Raw genomic sequence first — 19869 nt, forward strand, 5'->3', positions numbered from 1 at the left:
GCGTCTCTTCTTACAATCTTACCAGGGATCCTTCAGTTGCATAAGATACATGTGTTACTGCACCTTGGAAGCACTTTATTAGTAATGACATAAACTACTGCTGCTATTATTACTACTACAGGGGATGATAATGATATGAATTTCTTTTGTTAAATGTATTTACTATATCATACATATTTAGAAATCTCTTTAACTACATTATCAAGACAAAATGTATTTCCAGATAACCAAACTTTAAGACAGGGTCCTTTTTCTTTCTTACAAAGTAAAGCGTAAATGACAGTGAAATGTGGTTTGTAATGTAGTTTTTCAGTTTATTCTTAGTAACAACACTGTTAAAAAGTCGTCTGTTAATCTGAACTTCTGAGAAGCTGATGCTGGTAAAGAATGCTAAACGTAAGCAACACAATAAAAAAAGGGGTGGTATCATTTAGTTCGTCCAGCAGATGGCAGCCTTTCTCTAACATTCAAAGGAAATGCTCGGCAAACCACAGAAGAAGAAACTCCTTTTGAAATGTGTTGAATGAATTCACTGGGCTAAGAAATTCCTGGCTACTTATTAGAACTTAAGTTTAACGAAACATTTTTTCACAACTGTTGTAGCTTACGGTTTGAGGTGATAATGTCGGGGATTCCTCCGGACACATGGCAGCCTCCCACAGTGGCTTTGGAGACGACGTAAGTCCCCAATGAAACACTGGATGCTAACTCAGCTAGCTTTGAGGAACCTGAAGTGTTGGTGTCTGTTGCGTTAATAAATTTTGCATATTTTATTTTTTCACAATCTTTTTAACAAACCCCATGAAGCATAGCACGTTTCCGCTAAAAACTAGTTTAAGAGACAGCCTTTGTTATTCAGAGCCGCTAAAGACATGCTAACTGGCCGTGCGTTGCAGGATGGGGACTGTTGTGGTGGAGCTGTACTGGAACCATGCACCAAAGACCTGCAAGAACTTCGCAGAGCTGTCCAGAAGAGGCTACTACAACAACACCAAGTTTCACCGGATCATCAAAGACTTCATGGTGCAGGGAGGAGATCCCACAGGAACAGGTGGGTTCGTCACAGATAAGTGTTTGAATACCACTGTCCACATGTTAGGGTAACAGGTTCATGATTTGAGTAGGCTAAATGCTACTTAAGGGTGTCTAGCAGAGGAGGAGCCAGACATTTGAAACACCCGGGGCTTAGCCCTAAAGGGTAGTATGCATGTGGGATTTTTTTTTTTTTTTTGAGGGGGGGTGTAGAAATGACTGAAAGATTAATAGGCTCTGTTTTGAGTTTTGTTCAAAAAAGAATGACTTCATATAGGGAAATATATATATCACACATGCAGGACACCTTAAACTAGTTTTTTAATTGAGCAGCAAGACAGAACGAAGTCGGGGCTGTATCAAGACACGAGGACTAAACCCCAATTCAACCAGACCCAGAACTGATCCAGAATTAAAACAGGACTACAACAGTTCAAAAGCAGGATTACTGAGGACTTAACCAAGACATAACCACAATCAGAACTAGATGATAGTAGCACTAAAAATCATCATAGACCTGCACTACACTTATTTATTTAATTCTACCAAAGTACAATATTTAGATTGAGAAAAGTTTATATAATTATTTAGCCTTGTTGTGCAAACAAGCCTGCAGAACTTAATAAATATAGAATTTGAAAAATAGCAAACCTAAAAAGAAACACTAGGTACGAGATACATGAGTACCTATGATACAGTGATACTTTTAGTAAGCAACCATTTGACTAACATGTGTGTCTCACCTGCTCTTGTTCATCTCTGTTCTGTCCTCATTCTCCATCTCAATCTCTGCTCCTCTCTCTCCCTCTTTGTGCTGACAATCATCAAATATACAGTTGAAACCAGATATTTACACACTCTTCAGATCAAAACACAAACACTTTTTTAATTGTAACATCAAATCAGACTAAATGTTTATTTTTTTAGATTGATAAATATAAAAACATATTTGTTAACTTTAAGAGTAAAGAGAGAAACTGTCTGTGTTTTTTAATTGCAAATGGCACCAAATTGCATTCAAAATTGAGCCACACTTATGGAGCTCCACAGTTCTTTTCCTGGTGTTTTGGTTGACATCTCTTGATTTTCCCATGTCAAAGAAACAGGCTCTGTGTTTTGCCTTATATGCATCCACAGCTGTGCCACCAATTTACTCACATGGACTCTACTAACCTATCAGAAGCTTCTTCAGCTCAGAATGGAATCGTCTGGAGTTTTCTTATTAATTAACAATAAACTTAGTGTATATGTACTCCTAAATTTAATGAAAGTGATAAAAAATAGACAGCTCTGTCTCTCTTTATTCTGACATTTAACTAATTCAAAATATATTTCAATATTTATCTAAAACAAAAGTTTACTCTAAATTGATGTTGTACAGTAAAAATGTTTTATGTTTTCTCCCTAAAGTGTATGTAAATATCTGGTTACAAATGTGAATATCCTGCTGTGTACTGAAATCCCTCTTGTTTTGCATAGAAATATACTGAACAACATACAAAGCATAATATATAAAATAACATTTACCTGAGTTTTTTCTTTGAAAGAACCCTCGAATGTCCATTCTTATATTTCAGTACATAACTGAAACCGAATTAGTCGGGGAGGGTAAGAACTGAAAATATGAAATAAACACACGTAAGCTAAGACTCTCTAAAAAATAGCATTTGTTCGGCTTTTCATTTCGCCATTTGTTGATTCACTTGAAGAGCAAGTAAAATAATATTGGTCAAGTGATCAGTTTGATATCAATCTTTCGTGATGCACCGTCATATTTACATTATTTGTACGGTATGAATGATTTGCTTTGGTACCTGCTCAAACTTAAGCTCTCCTTAGTATGGCTGGCTCCGTCTCTCCAACAGCGCACTCACGGGCAGCAGCTGCCCCGCCCCCTCGCTCAGTCGCTTAGTGCCTGAGCTTGGATCATACCAATATCAGGGGGGGATTCACGCACAGTCGTAAATTCCCACAGTGTGCACTATGTGCTTCGAATATTGTGTGTACTTTTTGTTTTATACAGTTGTCAGCCAGGCATCTAACTATGAAAAAATTACACTCCAAAATACCCCGGGCTTCTGACAAAACAACCCGGGCTTAAGCCCCGTAAGCCACCCCCACGCTCCGCCCCTGGTGTCTAGATTACTAAACATGTCAGTCACTTTAACATGAAGCTAAGTAAATGTAGATGTCTTTCGTATTGTTCCAATTTACAATGTGTTGTGTTTTTTTCCCCTCCCCTAATACACTGACATGACTGTTTTATGACTGTGCACAAAGCAAACTCCATAAATGAAGTTTTGGTGTTGATGCTGCCCAATATTACATTCCCGCTCATTTGGCTGTAAACCAGCCAGGTTCCAAAATTCTTATATGGAATCATGAGGGCTGTTGAAGCAGCATATTAATGCTCGTAGTTTTATAATCAGTCAGAACTCTTAATATAGATCCAGTGTTCAGGTGATTAACATGACTTTTAACCAGATGCTTTGTTTGTTAATACAGAACTTCATTAAACGGTGTGTTTGCATATGCAAATAATATTTACAGATGCTTATAATACTGTATATTTTACAGTTGTTCTTTTTCTTTGCCATCAAAAGCATGTCTGTATTTTTCCAAGAAAAATATGTAATTTTCTTAATATTGAATCCTCTTTTATACATACTAATCAGCCACTTTATTAGGCACACCTTGCTAATACTTGGTTGGAGCCCCTTTTGCCTAAAGAACTGCCTTAATTCTTCATGGCACACGTTGAACAAGATGTTGGAAACATTCAGCTTTGTCCGCTGGACATCTACTATTGAAGCTCAACTTTCATCAATGATGCTGTATTTCAGGGGTCTCAAACTTGAATGAGCTGTGGGCCACTGCAGGCACGGTCATCTCATGTGAGGGCCACTTTAGTGTTGAAGTAGTACAAAAAAACAAACAAACAAGAAAAACCCACAAGTATTTCTGAAACTATAGTGTGTGTGTGTGTGTGTGGGGGGGGGTTTGTTTTGTTAATTTCAAATATTGTATAACAAGGTGCTGTATTTGAGCACAGTGATCTCGTTGTAATGTAAATCAAGCCAATTTCAGGCTATCTGAGTTTTGTGATAAGGTGCATTATCCTACTGGAAGCAGCCATCAGAATATGGGTAACACTGTGGCTATAAAGCGATGGGCATGGTCAGCAATAATAGTCAGGCAGGCTTTGACTGTTGAAAGATGTTCACCTGGTACTAAGGGGCCCAACGTGTGCCAACAAAATATCTCCCACACCATTAACACCAGCTGTGTGAATTGTAGCCTCAGTTTCATGTTTTTAACTAACAGGAGTGGCACGCAGTGTGATCTGCTGTATCCCGTCTGCTTCACGCTTCAATACGCTGTGTTCTGCATACCTTGGTTGTTGTTATTTGAATTACTGTTGGCTTCATATCACTTAAAGAGGTCTGTCCGTTCTTATCTGACCTCTGGCATCAACGAGGCATTTTTGCCCAGAGAATTTTCTCTTTTACAGACTGTAAACCCTGGAGATGGTTGCGTGATCAGCAATTTTGAAGTACTCCTGCTAAGTTCAAAGTCACTTAAATCACCTTTCTTCTGCATTCTGATGCTCAGTTTAAACTTTATTGTCGTCTTGAACACGTCTACAGTTACTGCTATGTGAGTAGGTTTTTAGATTAATGAGTAGTTATATGTATACCTAATAAAGTGGCCCTGTCACTACTGTCTGATTAATTTCACATGTTCATGGTCTTCAGAAAACTCATCCAATGCGCCACTTGTAATGTTTGTTTTCCAAACAGGTCGAGGTGGTGCCTCCATTTTTGGCAAACAGTTTGAGGATGAACTACGCCCAGAACTAAAATTCACAGGTAATGCACGTAGAAGAAGCTTTTATAGGCTTATAAAGACAGGCTCTGGAGCAAATCCTTCAAATCATTTGTGTGTGTCAGTACTGATGTCTTAATCTGGTATTTGTATGCACATGTTCACATATGGACGCTTTATTTTTAGATTCAAATCTTCAGTAGAGTTCATGTATACCAATAACTTGTAAAGGTTTCTGGTGTTTTTGAAACATTTCTTTAGTTCACAGCTGAATAAACTGAGTCCAGTGATCCCGATAAATACCTGTGTGATAACTGATAGTGAGGACATTTATAATTTCTCATTATGTCTCTGTGCCTGTTAGGTGCTGGTATTCTAGCGATGGCCAACGCGGGGCCGGACACCAATGGCAGTCAGTTCTTCCTCACCCTCGCACCCACTCAGTGGTTAGATGGAAAGCACAGTATTTTTGGAAGAGTGTGTCAGGGAATGGGAGTGCTGAACCGGATTGGGATGGTGGAGACGAACAGCCAAGATCGTCCAGCTGATGATATCAAAATTCTCAGAGCAAATGTATCCAGTTAAATGAAACTTTTGTTTGTTTGGTTGCTTTTTTTAAATAAATATCTTTTTAATGTAAGTAAAATGTGTTTTCTTCAGCTGTGCAAATAACCTGTAGACAATATTAATCCACCAAACTATTAGACATTCCTACTTAGTTATCACTATCAAAACAAATTCCGTTTTAAAGCCAAATTGATTATTACAATGTGTATTGGTTATAAGTTTTAACTCCGCAAGGAACAAGAATAAAACCACGAGAGCAATTAAATGACGAGCAGCATCAATCAAATATTGATTACTGCATATCTGTAAAATGAAAGCTCCGGAGAGACACAACGAGTGTCTACAAACATCTGTAAAGCATGTTGGAGGAGCTGAATTTCAGCCAGTTGTTTGGGATTTTTTCAAATTAATGTAATTATGAACACAGAAAGGTGCCATCAGATTGTCATCCACCATGCAATGCCATCTAGAAAGCATGTGATTGGCAACAGTTTTATTTTCTAGCATGACAACAAGCCCAAACGATCTGTCAATGCTCCAAAGACACAATGGAAACTGATCAGTCATGGATTAGCCTGCACCATAGAGTCTGTATCTGTCACACTCTCTCAACACATTCACTTAAATTACAGAAAAGCTTTCACAGTGAAAGCTAAATTATTCCCCAAAGTATTTTATTATACAAATTCAAGGTCAAATATCAAGACACATTTAAAAAGTCTTGTAACCAATACAATAATCCAAGAAAATACAATGCACCTTAAAGTAAAAGTAGGAGTTCAGTTATAAATGTAAGGAGCAAACATTAACCACTTTTTGACAGACTTGAAGAGCAATATTTATTTGGTTTATTATACATGTTGATAAAAAAAAAAGAATATCATGAAATATACTCTGAATGCTTAAAATACATACGGATCGTTAGGCCTAGTGTTTCCTGATATGTGTGTGTAGCACAAGCAACATGAAACACATACCAGAAAACGTCAAGGAGAAATCTTTCCAAAGGACACAATTTCATAGTTACTCCTCAGTTCCAGGTAATTAAAAAAGGAGGGGGCACTAAAGGAGTCTGAAGTAAAAAACAAAAACAAAACTGACCTCTGTTGCTTACATTCAGTGTATTTCAGCCAAAAAACTATAGGAATATAAACATAAAAAAGGTTCAGAACACTGAAAACTTGATGTGCGATCCTTGGCATTACTTAGCATGTCAGCATGTAGCAATGTTGACCTTTGTTCTATGAAATGTAAGTTTTTATTTTTCATGCGTATGTTATAAAGCATTTTGTATCTTGTATGTTGTAGCTGTAACCAAAATAAAGCTACAAGCTTAGTGAAGCTAATCTTTTTCATTTTAAATGTTATGAAGGTGTTTCTACGCAGGTCCCCATGTTATTTAAGTATTTAGAACTTAATGCCAGAATGATGATAGATATAGTTTTTAAAACAGGTTCTGACTGAGAGAGGAACAGAAAAACAGCCTTTTACTTTTCAATTTGTATGAATATATAAAAACGTTGTGTTAAAATAACCCAGATTTCCATGAAACATCACAAAAACACAACAGAAGTAGCAGTTGATGTAGGAAATCATTAAAAAAGTGATCATCATAAAAACGTGTTAAACTGTGAATATGTGTTTTCAGCTCAATACTTTTAAACACTAAAAGACCTTGCTTTTATGTTTCTAAAAAAGAAAAAAAAACTTGTCACGGTGCGAGGGGCTGCACGGCGCGTTGTCACCATGGCGATCCGCGTTAACGGAAATTTGCTGCGTTAATGCGGTTATGGTGTTAACGTCATTCTAACAAGATTTAACGCCGACAGCACTAGTTTTAAAATCTCTATTCATTGTGTTGGTCTATAAATAATAATTGTAAGTTTCTTTTCAATCTCAACGTCTGTGTGTTCGTAGTGAGTTTAAAGTAAAAAGTCAAGTAAAAATGTTATTGTTAGGGTTTGAGGTATTTGAAATGCAAATTAAAGTCATATCAGAGGCTCCATATCAGTGTAGTATTTTATACATTCAGCCTCTAACAGATATTCAGACATTTCGTGCTTCAGATAGACCCTTTCACCTTATAAAAAATATTAATACCAGCCACCATATATGTGCATAATAGAGGACCCACACCTTAAGTATTATTTAAAACGCAAATTAAAAGGTACATTTAAAGATTTGCATTTCAGTGAATAAGGCTGAACAGTTATTTTGGGGCACGTAGTGAATCATGGACATTTATCATTTCCTTTTCCATTCCTCGAAGATCACTTGCAGGCTGGGAGCTGGTCTTCAGACGCTTGGTAAAGGAATTAATATTGTCAGTTATTATCAGGTATTATCAGTTATTATCACTAACAGCCGACACTAACAACATCACTGACCTGCCAGAGACTCCCTCTTCCTTTGGCCAGTTTGTAGATCATAGTGACTGGGACCATAGAAAGTGACGACAGCGCGAGGAACCAGCCAATGCAGTAAGCCCACCAAGGATACATGTATGTGTTGTTGAACTTCAGAGGGGTGTACCTCAGGAGCAAAAATATAAGTGTTCCCTTCAAAAGAAAACATATAAATAATAAACATTATGGGATGAATTTCCCATATGTGGGACTAATAAAGCTTATCTCATCTTATCTTATGAGAATAGAGCATACTGATAAACTGTTTACAGAAGCTGCTTTAGAAACTTACACTGCAAATGAGAGGGGTGGCATAGAGCCAGCAGTACTTGATCAGTGACAGAGGTCTGTATCCAATCATGTCCTCAATGTTGGTGTAGAAGCGATCGGCACCTAGAACAGAGACAGTTTACTAGAAAGAAACTTGTGTTTAACTTTTAATATTTCCCCACAACAAAATTATATTTTTAAGGTTTTTACAATGACCACTTTTTCAAATGAGTTATACAGTGAATATGGGCTGTAAACTCTCAGCTTCCTTTAAGGAGGAGGTCTTTGTCAATTGTTCAGGTTCCTCAAATTATTTTAAGGACACACTGCATACCATGCTAATATATGCCAGGTTTTCAGCTAATAGGTCTTTGAGAATCACCTTGTTGGTACAAAAATACTACTTTATGCTATTTTGTCATAAAATCAACCAAAGAAAAGGGAATAAATTATGTTTTTGCCTGAAGATACAATATAAAATCAGTTATTTGCTTGTATTTTATTTGTAGACACAACACTAGTTCATCCCTTGAGTTATGTGTTTAACAAACAAAATAAAACATTCCTCTGAAAATGGGCCGGTACAAGAACTGGACTGACAATAAGTGAAAACAGCCAACGTCCAAAGAAAAACCTTGAAATACCTTCAGAAAGCCTGGAGTATTATTCAAGACAACTTAAAAAATATAATAAGATAATCTGACTCCTTGAAAGATAAATATAAGAAAAAAAGATACAGGGCTGGGTGTGGGGGGCTTGGGGACTCACACCATTCAGCTATCCACTCGTGCTGATTATGCAAATAATAACATGTCGCAAATATCTTCCAAAAAACACTGCATCAGGTATGAAAACAGACCTGCTTTTGTCTGCATTAAATTCAGTACATTTCAAGATTTCTGCAGATACGATAAGATGCAATAAGTTCAATAGCAAAAAAACCTGCATCCCCATCTTTCAGTTGATACTGTGCCTCTTTAGCAGGTCCTGACAGTTGCTTTTAAATTACCAAAAATGCTTTGTGCTGTAAATCCAGCCCTACATGTGTATGTATATACAGCATGTATAGAGATTTACAAGATATATTTTGGTAATAATAGTGGACAGCTATTAGGACGTCACTATAAAAAGACATACAAACCAAAGACTTTTATAACAATAATAATTTTGTCTTACCATAAATCCATCCAATCGTAACTGACTGGAAAATTGCCATCAGCAGCAGAGTAGGACCGCTGCAAACATAGTGATCGAAGATCTGCAGAATGTATGCACCAGCCTAAAATTAAAACATTCATCATGTTAATCTTGAAGCTATTCACACTTATTATCTAGTATATCAACAACTTTGATATCCTACAAACTTAGAAAGCAAAGTGAACTCTATATTATACTAAAAGAAGCATTAGGACAAAATCTCATCAACAAATTTCATAAATCTCCAGACAGGGGCATGTTTACCAATAAATTAGGTTAATTAGGTTAATATGCTCTTTGTGAACTGAAGAAACCATTTGCTGCAGTTTTGAAAGACAGCTGCTTCTCCACTCAGGTCTGGGTTGATGAGATTCCCACACCCCCATCACTCTGTTGTGTCCTGCCTGGGCCATCCTTCCTAACCCTTCTAAAAACACCTTGCCTACAAATTGACCAAACTGCTCTGTAACTGTAAGCCTAAGTCCCAGATGCCCTTCAACGTACATCCATTTTTGCTAATTATTTCCAATCTTGTCCTTTTGACCACAACCCATAGCTCGTGGTTATAAGTGAGGCTATGAACATCCCTGTCACTGTTCCTACCACTCTCCCCACTCAAGACCCTGAGGTACTTGAACTTTTCTACATGTGGCAGCAATGCCAACCAACTTGGAGCAGGCATTCCAATCCAATCAGACTTCAAGGTGGTAATTCTCATCATTGCTGCTCCCCATTTGCCAGCAAACTGCCACTTGATGAAGCCTGAAGGATCACATCATACACAAAAAGCAAGGTTGTGATCATGAGTCCATTATGTCTCACACAAATGTATTAATAAGAATTTTGAACAGAATCAGAAACAAAGGGAATTCAACACCCACCAAACCTGACATTGCTATTAATTCAAAGCGGGGTTTCACTATTGTTGTGAAGGAACTAAAAGTCCACAGCAACGGGCCCAGTACCACATACACCTGAAGTGTCCTCGCAGGACACCCAGACTCCCCTGAGCACATGCAGACATGTGATTTTTGTGCTTCCCTTGTTTTGATTTCCATTTTGTTATACCTGTGATACCAAGCCCACCAAGCCTGGGGCATTTACAAAAACACTGAACAAGATCCATATAAAAGCAGATGCCATTAAATATTCAGATTTACACAACCATCATTTTTTTGTAGCACTACATTTTTCCAGTCTTGCATTGCCACTGTTCCAACTTTTATGAAATGAATTTCAGGCATGAAAGTTATAATAATTATGCTGTTTTTAAACATCTCACCTGTGACACCAATAACAGGCCAAACAGATAGCAAAGCGCACAGATCAGCATCAGATAAAGCTCTCTGTGATATCCTTTCCTTAAATGGGAGGGGAAGACATCTGTCAAAGAGGTCATGATGCTTTCAAGACCTGCAAACTTGAGAATTACACAAAGACAGGTTAGTGTCGAGGTAAGTTAACCAGAAGAAAAAAAAAACAATACTGCATTACATTTTCTTAGGAGATATAAAAAAAACTGCAACTCACCTGACCATCTATTCCTAACAAGATGATCATGGCAAAGAAGCACACAGACCAGACCTGAGGCCAAGGCAGCAGGGTCACAGCTTGTGGGTAGACTATGAAAACAAGGCCTGGACCTACAAAGTGAAACAGATGCCAAAGTGTCTCTAAATGACAACTTTATGATCATTACGGAGTTGTACAATTGTTAAGGAAATGCAGATTGGATCAAATAAATCTGAAACATGTTAAATGGTAGGAATAGAAAATGAATTACCAGTAAGGTGCTGATTTCTTATATACATTTAAATAGGCCTAAATTCAAGCTGAAATTAAGAAGTCAGAAATGCTGTGTGGCTACCTTAAGAGAGCTGCGAATAAATGAATGTCCGTAAACCTCAGTGAAGAGAAGCTATGTTTTAAGAAGCAGGGAGCGCTACGATTCCTCCAGAATGATGCGAGAAACCGATAAAGTAATGCAGAAAACAACTGCTTCAGTTATTCCTGCTAAAGATGGTTCCACAAGCTAATAAAACATTCAGTCCACTTAGTTTTTCATACACTGCTTCTGCCTTTTTTAAATTTACTGAAATGTAAAACCTTGAAAGACGGTGTACTTTATGTAGATAGAAAAGGCATGCATAGTCCCTTGAGGGATGCAATATGCCTCCAGAAAGCAGGTTGTAGTTAATGGAAAACAACATTTTCCATAATAGTAGTGTTTTTTTGTACATAGTAGTTCAAAACAACAGCCGGGAAAGATAGATGCATTAGGTTTATGTTTCCAACAGTGTCCTTAAGGCACTTAATATTTTAAAGTAAAGACTCAACAATAATACAGAGAAAAAAGGAAAAAAACTACAACAATCATTTGACCCTCTATGAGCAAGCGCTTTGGCAACAGTGGGAAGGAAAAACGTCCTTTTTATGATAAGAAACTTTCGGCAGAAGCAGACTCAGGGGAGGGGCGGCTATCTGCTGTGACCAGTTGGGTGTGAGGGAAGAAATATTAACAATAACTAATTATTGCTACTGCTAAATAGAACAGCCTGATGGCCAAAAATACAAATATTGCTCTATGATATTGACTGACAGACCATCTGATAATAAAATGTGTGCTGCATTCATGTGTTGGGGTTGTTATTGACTACAGAAACCCTGGGTGGCATTCTTACTCAATTTTGGTTGGCAGTAGTTGAGCACACACTACACAGCATGGAGTACAGACATTTCAGCATTACAAGCACAAGCTGCTCCAAGTCTTGGGAAATAAGGGACAATCATTCCATGCTTGTGAAAATTCCCCAGCATCATGCCTTATATTGTCAAAGTCAGTAGTGCCAGAGCTGATCCTGTATGCTTGTGGATAATTTTAAAATTTAAGTCTAAAAATCCTAACTATAAAAATGAAAAATAAGAGCTCATACACCTCGACCAAGGCTGAAAACTGCTTCCATGAACTGAGCTGCTGGATCCAGCTGAGTTCATGATATTATCTTGAGAACATTTAGATGACATTTTCCTCTTTTTTCAATTTGATGCATGTGTTGTGTGAAAGAACTAATCTGCTTGCAGTGTTAAAGAAGCTCTTTTAAAAATTCTTGTGTCCAGAGTTGTACTTGGATCAACTTTGAAACTAAATCACAAGCTTTCATGTTAATCTGTCTTTATTTTTTGCATAATGGATGAGGTAAAAAAAAAAAAAGCCAGACTCAAATACTTTTCAGACTGACATCCGTACCTGACTCAGCGACTGTAGCAATGTCGACACCCTGCTTTTGCGACATGTAACCCAGAACTGAGAAAATGGCAAAGCCTGACATGAAGCTGGTCGCGCTGTTCAACAAACAAAGATAAAAGGAGTCTCTGCAAATCAGAAAGAAAGCATAATGTCACTATTTTCTTTAAGACAACAAAAAGATAATGGGCTGTGGGAAACACTTTCATTGTTACCCACTGGTTAATATTCTGTTTGCGGTAGTGCTTGAGGTGCTAATTCAGTTAACAAGGTGCTTCTCAGCACAGATTGCTTTTCTTTGCAGCCTTAGTGAGTTCAGTGCAGATGTTTATAAACCAGTTCTACAGCTGCTACAGATTCTCAGGGATCTCCTTGAGAGCAAAAAACAAGGACTGCGGTCGCCAGTAATCCAGTATGGTTTTACTGGAGTCTGCCCATAGAATACATAAATAATAAAGTGCATGGAATAAAGCACTACATGAATGTGTGATTAAAATGTGATCTGTAGTCTAAAGTGCTTTAAGAGGTTAGTAAGATAGAAAAGTGCTTTGTACGGTGACTGAATGTCTACCTGTGCTTAAAGGTTAATAAAAATAGAAGGGGTAATGGATGCACATATTACAAGGGCTGTAATCAAAATCATTTTCAAGTATGTGTTTTCTTGATGTGTTATTTACTTAGACCAGTGCTAAAGCCTTTCAGAAAGTAAGAAAGCTGCTGTAAACACATTTAGTGGCAAAGTATTTGGAGACAGCCACTGACATACAAACTAAAATGTTTGTCACATCTTCGTGAGGAGCTCACCTGTAACAGTTATTGTTGTACTTGTTGTAGCTCCCAAGTGTAGTTAGGCATCCCAAACATATGGCATAAGAATAAAATATTTGTGTTCCAGCATCCATCCAGACCTGTAAACCAAGTTATTAGTTCATAAACACCGCTGCAGAAATGTCTGACACGATTAAGAAATGAGGCTGAATCATACCAGTGGGTCAGCGAGCCGTTCAGGATTGGGATACAAGTAGTACTTGATACCATGGAAGGCTCCAGGAAGGGTTATTCCTCTGACAAACAGCATGATTAACAGGACAAAGGGGAACGTGGCTGTGAAATATGTTGCCTGTATATATATAAAAAATAAATTAGGTTTTAAATTAAGGATTACTTGTTGATGACCACACGCTATGATGAGGCCATGCTGTTAATGTCAGCATCAAGATATTATTCAACAAGTCCCACAACTGTGAACAATATTCACAGTTGTGTGAATATTTGCATTTGGTCTTTGGAGGTAACACCAAATGCATAATACCATTCTTATTTAACTGCGACTTCCATGACCAGAATTTAAATCATGTGCGACACATTGGACCAAGAAATAACATAAAGAAGTACAAGAATATAATATTGCTATATTTTCCTTTGTTTATTAAAAGGAGGCTGTATTGTCCATAACAGTTGCAAAACTTGCTTTCATAACCCTCTTTTGTGCCAACTTCGGCTGTTATGTGTTGTGGTGTGGTTCGAATATACTGTATGATAGCCAGGCATGTGCAAATGTGAGACTGAATGACTGCCATGGCGGCAGCCTGAAGGGGGAAAAAAAGCAGTGGACGTCTGGGAGTTCTGATCATTTCATTTTTCTTCACACCACACCTTAATCACTCTGAGAACAAGTAGTAGCAAGTAAGTAATTTGAGCTCAGTACCGAAACAATTTGGGATTTTTATAACAGCAGCCACTGATCATCTCACCTCACTACACAACAACTTAACCGCATTTTATGTCAGTAGGTGATGTAATTTCATGCTTACACAACTAACGGATATACAAAGGTCGTGAAGGGAAATTGAGGAAACAGGTGTGCCTAAAAGTTTACAAATCCAGATTAGAAAGTATGCAAAACATCTGTCTATCTCTAGAACACTCCAAAAAAAAGAAAATTAGATTTTCACAATAAAATTGGCAACAGCTACAAAGACACTGTGCAACATGAAATGAATCTGAATGATTCCCTGAAGAACCTGAAAGCCAGTGACAACTGCTGAAAACTGCTGAGGGTATAAAATGCGACTCAACATTTTTCCTTTTAGTGTTACCTTTCCCGTGGATCTTACTCCCTTCCAAACACAAAAGTAGCAGATGACCCAGGCTAGAAGATGGCACAGAGAAAGGTCCCACTGTATGGTTCCCAAGTTCTCTATGCCGCTGGATATATTCAACACCCGACGCCTGAAAGAAGACGTACTATCAGTGTATGGAAAGGTCTTTTAAACCAATGTATGTAGTTGGGTAAAACCTACTCTTTTGTAAAAATTTGAATCTAGTTAATTCACAAAGACTTTAAAAATGAAGATTCAGTGAGTGTGGCTAGAAAACTGATGTCAGCATACTTACACAGTGGACTACTTAAGTACTTACATATAGATTGACAAGTCACTGGGTTCGGCATGAAAGGTCTGTTGAAGTTAAAGCTCATGAAACTATTTAGAATGACACAAGCTTCAACATGCAATTAAAAGCCCTTCACACCTTCAGTACATGGGTGTTTTCAGTTATTATGGCCAAATTAAGTGTTTAATGCCAGGGGCATTAGTGACTGAGACATCAGTTTAACAGTTTGTAGATCTCTACACACTGACAGCAAAATGTCAAAAGAAGTAACAGACCCTACTACTTGTATCTAAAGCATCTTCACACTAAACATTTATCAAAATGTGGGATATTTCTGTAAGATTTTTAATTTAGTTTTGGTGTTCTACACATTCTAAATGTGTCATAACAGTTTAACCCTGCTTAACAGACACATGACATTTCATACTACTCCTAACCTATAATTTCCTCTAGATTTGTACTTCTCATTTTAAAAAGTCAAGTAAAATTCTTTAAAAACTATACTGGTGTTATAAAGTATATGTCAGTATACACAGAATACTATAATGAGTATCAAATGATACTTATTATAGTACTCATCAAATAGTAGCAAATAAGTGTTTTGCAAAAAAGATCTGTTATCATAGTCCCTTATCATAGCAATTAAAGCCAGAGAAAAACAATAATTAATGACACTTACTCTCATTGGCCACTTTATTAGGTACAACTGTATTAATGTAAATATCTAATCAGCCAGCAGGATAGCAGCAAGTCGGTGCATTCATGCACTTAGATGTGGTCAAAACAACCTGCTGAACTTTAAAGTGATCATCAACAAGAGAAAGAAGTGCGAATTACATGACTCTGAACATGATTACAGATAAGCCAGTTGTAGCTCGAGTATTTTAGAAACCGCTAATCTACTGGGATTATGCCACCATCCACAGTTTATAGCTAATGGTCAAAGAAAACCATTAGCTTGCTGATGCCAGAGGTCATCAACAAGGCCAATACCCCAATACCGCTAATTGGTAACCCTAATTACTAGTTGTTATAACCAAGGCGTGCAGAAGACCATATCTGAATACAAAATGCATCAAACATGAAAGCAGATGGAGAGCAGCAGAAGACCATACTGGGTGCCACTCCAAACACCTACAAACAGGAAACTGAGGCTATAGTTCCAGTAAGTTCACCAGAGTCGGTCAACTGAAGACTAGAAAAGTTTTGCCTGATTTGATGAGCTTTGATTTTTGCTCACACATTCAGATGGTAAACAACATGAACTGACGTAAACAACATGAATTGAGCGATGTTCAAATACTGCAGCCTGTCTGACTTTTGTTGCTAATCATGTCCATCCCTTTATCAGAATCAGAATCAGAATCAGAATACTTTATTGATCCCTGGGGGAAATTATTTTTTGTTACAGTGCTCCATTTTAAACCAACATTAAGACAAGACAGACAATATGCTAACTAAGAATAGTACAATATATACATATATATACATACATACATACATACATAAGTCACTTATAAATAAATATTTGGAAAAGAAACATGTGTAGTTGTAGCAGCAAACAGTGTGTTAAGTGGATGCGTTGTACAGGGAGATGGCCACAGGCAGGAATGATTTCCTGTGTCATTCAGTGGTGCTTTTCGGTAATCTCAGTCTCTCACTGAACGAGCTCCTGTGACTGACCAACATGTCATGGAGTGGGTGGGAGGTGTTATCCAACATTGTCTTTATCTTGGACAGCATCCGCCTCTCCGACACCACCTTGAGGGAGTCCAGCTCCATCCCCACAACATTGCTGGCCTTACGGATCAGTTTATTAAGTCTGTTGGCATCTGCGACCCTCAGCCTGCTCCCCCAGCATGCAACAGCATAGAGGATCGCACTGGCCACCACAGACTCATAGAAAATCCTCAGCATTTTCTGGCAGATGTTGAAGGACCTCAGTCGCCTCAAAAAATAGAGACGACTCTGGCCCTTCCTGTAAAGTGCTGTGGTGTTTTTAGCCCAGTCCAGTTTATTGTCAATGTGTACTCCAAGGTATTTATAGTCCTCCACAATGTCAACACTGACCCCCTGGATTGAAACAGGGGTCAAGTGTTTCCTGGTCTTCCTGAAGTCCACGATCAGTTCCTTGGTCTTTGCCACGTTGAGCTGCAGATGATTCTGCTCACACCACGTGACAAAGGAGTCGACCACAGCCCGGTACTCTGTCTCATCATCCCTGCTGATGCATCCAACCACCGCAGAGTCATCAGAAAACTTCTGAAGATGGCAGGTCTCTGTGCAGTGGCTGAAGTCTGTGGTGTAGAGGGTGAAGAGGAAGGGGGAGAGGACAGTCCCCTGTGGTGCCCCTGTGTTGCTAATCACCTTGTCAGACACACACTGTGGGAGACGTACATATTGTGGTCTTCCTGTCAGGTAATCAACAATCCAGGACACCAGAGAAGCATCCACCTGCATCGCTGCTAACTTATCACCCAGGAGGGTCGGCCTGATGGTGTTGAAAGCACTGGAAAAGTCAAAAAACATGACCCTCACAGTGCTCGCCGGCTGGTCCAGATGGGTGTAGACACGATTGAGCAGGTAGATGATGGCGTCCTCTGTTCCGAGACGAGGCTGATAAGCGAACTGAAGGGGATCCAGATGTGGTCTTACTATGGGTCGCAGCTGGTCCAGGATGAGCCTTTCCAGGGTCTTCATGATGTGGGAGGTCAGTGCCACGGGCCTGTAATCCTGGGGGCCACTGGGACGAGGCGTCTTTGGTACAGGGACGAGGCATGATGTCTTCCACATCACCGGGACCCTCTGCAGACTCAGACTCAGCATAAACAGTTTATGAAAGACTCCACACAGCTGGGGGGCACAGGTCTTGAGGACAAGGGGACTCACTCCGTCTGGTCCAGCAGACTTGCCTGAGTGAAGTCTCCTCATTTGCATCTCAACCTGGTATTGAGTGAAGGTGATGGGTGGGGGAGGGGTGTCAGGAATCTCACAGGAGGCAACATGTGAAGAGAGAGGCTGGCACAGTGGTGTGGCTCTGGATTCCAGGCTGACTGCAGGTGAGGTTGTGGGGGTGGGAGCAGACACTGTGGTGTCGAATCTATTGAAAAACAGATTCAACTCGTCGGCTCTATTCTCACCTCCCTCAGCTCCCCTGCTGTTGGTTGGCCTGAATCCAGTGATGGTCTTCATGCCCCTCCACACCTCTCTCATGCTGTTCTGCTGGAGTTTCCACTCCAGCTTCCTCCTGTAATTGTCCTTAGCCTCTCTGATCTTGTCCTTTAGTAACACCTGGACCTTCCTCACCTCCTCTTTGTTGCCCCCTCTGAAAGCCCTCTTCTTGTTGTTGAGGAGGGCTTTGATGTCCTTAGTCACCCACGGCTTGTTATTTGGGTAACAATGAACAGTCTGAGCTGGAACAATGGAGTCGGTGCAGAAAGTTATGTAGCCTGTGATACACTCAGTAAGCCCATTGATGTCCTCGGCGTGAGGCTCACAGAGTGTTTCCCAGTCGGTCACCTCGAAACAGCCCTGTAGTTCCGCTATTGCCTCCTCTGACCACCTCCTAACAGTCCTGGTGGTCACAGGTTCCCTCCTCACAATTGGCACATAGCGGGGGGTGAGGTGAATCAGGTTATGATCTGACCTACCAAGTGGGGGGAGGGAGGAGGAGCTGTATGCATCCTTGACGTTAGCATACAGTAAGTCTAAAGTTTTCTCTCCCCTGGTGGGACAGTCCACATATTGTTTGAATGTTGGTAGTGTATTGTCCAGTGATACATGGTTGAAGTCACCCGAGATCACAATAAAGGCACTCGGGTGCTGAGTCTGTAGCCGAGCTATGACTTGTGTCAAGCCAGCCTCCAATTCGAGACTTGCAGTCAAGCCAGCCTCCAGTTTGTTTTACGTTCCCTGTGTATTCAAAGTATTACGGGAATGGATGTGGAAACCGGATTTCAAAATAAAAGCCAACTTCGAGTGAATTAACAGATATGTTAAGAACATAATAACATATAATTTAGGCTTTTTTTTTTTTACAAACTCTAATGTTAGATCTATATGACACAGCCTTGTACCCTAATTGTGCCCTGTCACTATCAAGGCCATCTTATTTTGGATTTCAAAGTAAAAGCCCTGTGAATCTTCATTTTTGAACTACTCTTTCAATGACTTAATAATGCTCTTAAAAGCAAAAGTCGTATTTCCAAATACTATTTGAACTTTATATCAACACTTTCCAACCACAGTCTTTTTACAGTGATACCATATCAATATCAAGTCAGTCTGATTTTGCCTTTCATAGTAATGGCCCTTTGAAATTGTCCATAATTGACTTAATCTTCTAACGATTCAAAATGCTCTAAAATGAAAAATTCTTGTTTCCACAGGGTAATTCCACCTTAGATCAACAGTATACAGCCCCACAGTGATACCATATCAATATCAAGTCATTCTGATTATGCCTTCCAAAATAAAAGCCTTTTTAAATTGTCCATAATTGACCTAACTTTCAGTGATTTCAAAATGCTCTAAAATGGAAATTTCCTGTTTCCACAGGGTAATTCCACTTTAGATCAACAGTATACAGCCCCACAGTGATACCATATCAATGTCAAGTCATTCTGATTTTGCCTTCCAAAGTAAAAGCCTTTTCAAATTGTCCACAATTGACCTACCTTTCAGTGATTTCAAAATGCTCTAAAATGGAAATTTCCTGTTTCCACAGGGTAATTCCACTTTAGATCAACAGTATACAGCCCCACAGTGATACCATATCAATATCAAGTCATTCTGATTATGCCTTCCAAAGTAAAAGCCTTTTCAAATTGTCCACAATTGACCTAACTTTCAGTGATTTCAAAATGCTCTAAAATGGAAATTTCCTGTTTCCACAGGGTAATTCCACCTTAGATCAACAGTATACAGCCCCACAGT

The 19869-nt window shown here is 38.9% G+C and overlaps 2 protein-coding genes across 2 annotated transcripts in view; one reads left to right on the forward strand and one right to left on the reverse strand.

Moving 5' to 3' along the window:
* Nucleotides 1-483: 483 nt before the first annotated feature.
* On the forward strand, nt 484-5503 carry ppil1 (peptidylprolyl isomerase (cyclophilin)-like 1). The gene is made up of 4 exons (XM_085406735.1): nt 484-678; nt 897-1051; nt 4833-4901; nt 5222-5503. The coding sequence occupies exons 1-4, from the start codon at nt 623-625 to the stop codon at nt 5440-5442; spliced, it is 501 nt and encodes a 166-aa protein (XP_085262861.1). The 5' UTR covers nt 484-622; the 3' UTR covers nt 5443-5503.
* Nucleotides 5504-5646: 143 nt separating this feature from the next.
* LOC146670041 (sodium- and chloride-dependent GABA transporter 2-like) overlaps nt 5647-19869 on the reverse strand; it is a 29084-nt gene continuing 14861 nt past the window's right edge. The window contains exons 5-14 of the mRNA XM_085406736.1: nt 14640-14772; nt 13526-13660; nt 13345-13448; nt 12544-12668; nt 10827-10939; nt 10579-10716; nt 9276-9378; nt 8122-8222; nt 7812-7982; nt 5647-7726 (exon numbers count right to left, since the gene is read on the reverse strand). Coding sequence (XP_085262862.1) covers nt 7634-7726; nt 7812-7982; nt 8122-8222; nt 9276-9378; nt 10579-10716; nt 10827-10939; nt 12544-12668; nt 13345-13448; nt 13526-13660; nt 14640-14772 — 1216 coding nt within the window. The 3' untranslated portion in view covers nt 5647-7633. The remainder of the gene's footprint in view (nt 7727-7811; nt 7983-8121; nt 8223-9275; nt 9379-10578; nt 10717-10826; nt 10940-12543; nt 12669-13344; nt 13449-13525; nt 13661-14639; nt 14773-19869) is intronic.

The sequence above is a fragment of the Rhamphochromis longiceps genome, linkage group LG5, assembly GCF_057381845.1.
Source record: "Rhamphochromis longiceps isolate RC_006_pf linkage group LG5, R_longiceps_female_GT1.1, whole genome shotgun sequence".
In the NCBI taxonomy this organism is placed as follows: Eukaryota; Metazoa; Chordata; class Actinopteri; order Cichliformes; family Cichlidae; genus Rhamphochromis; species Rhamphochromis longiceps.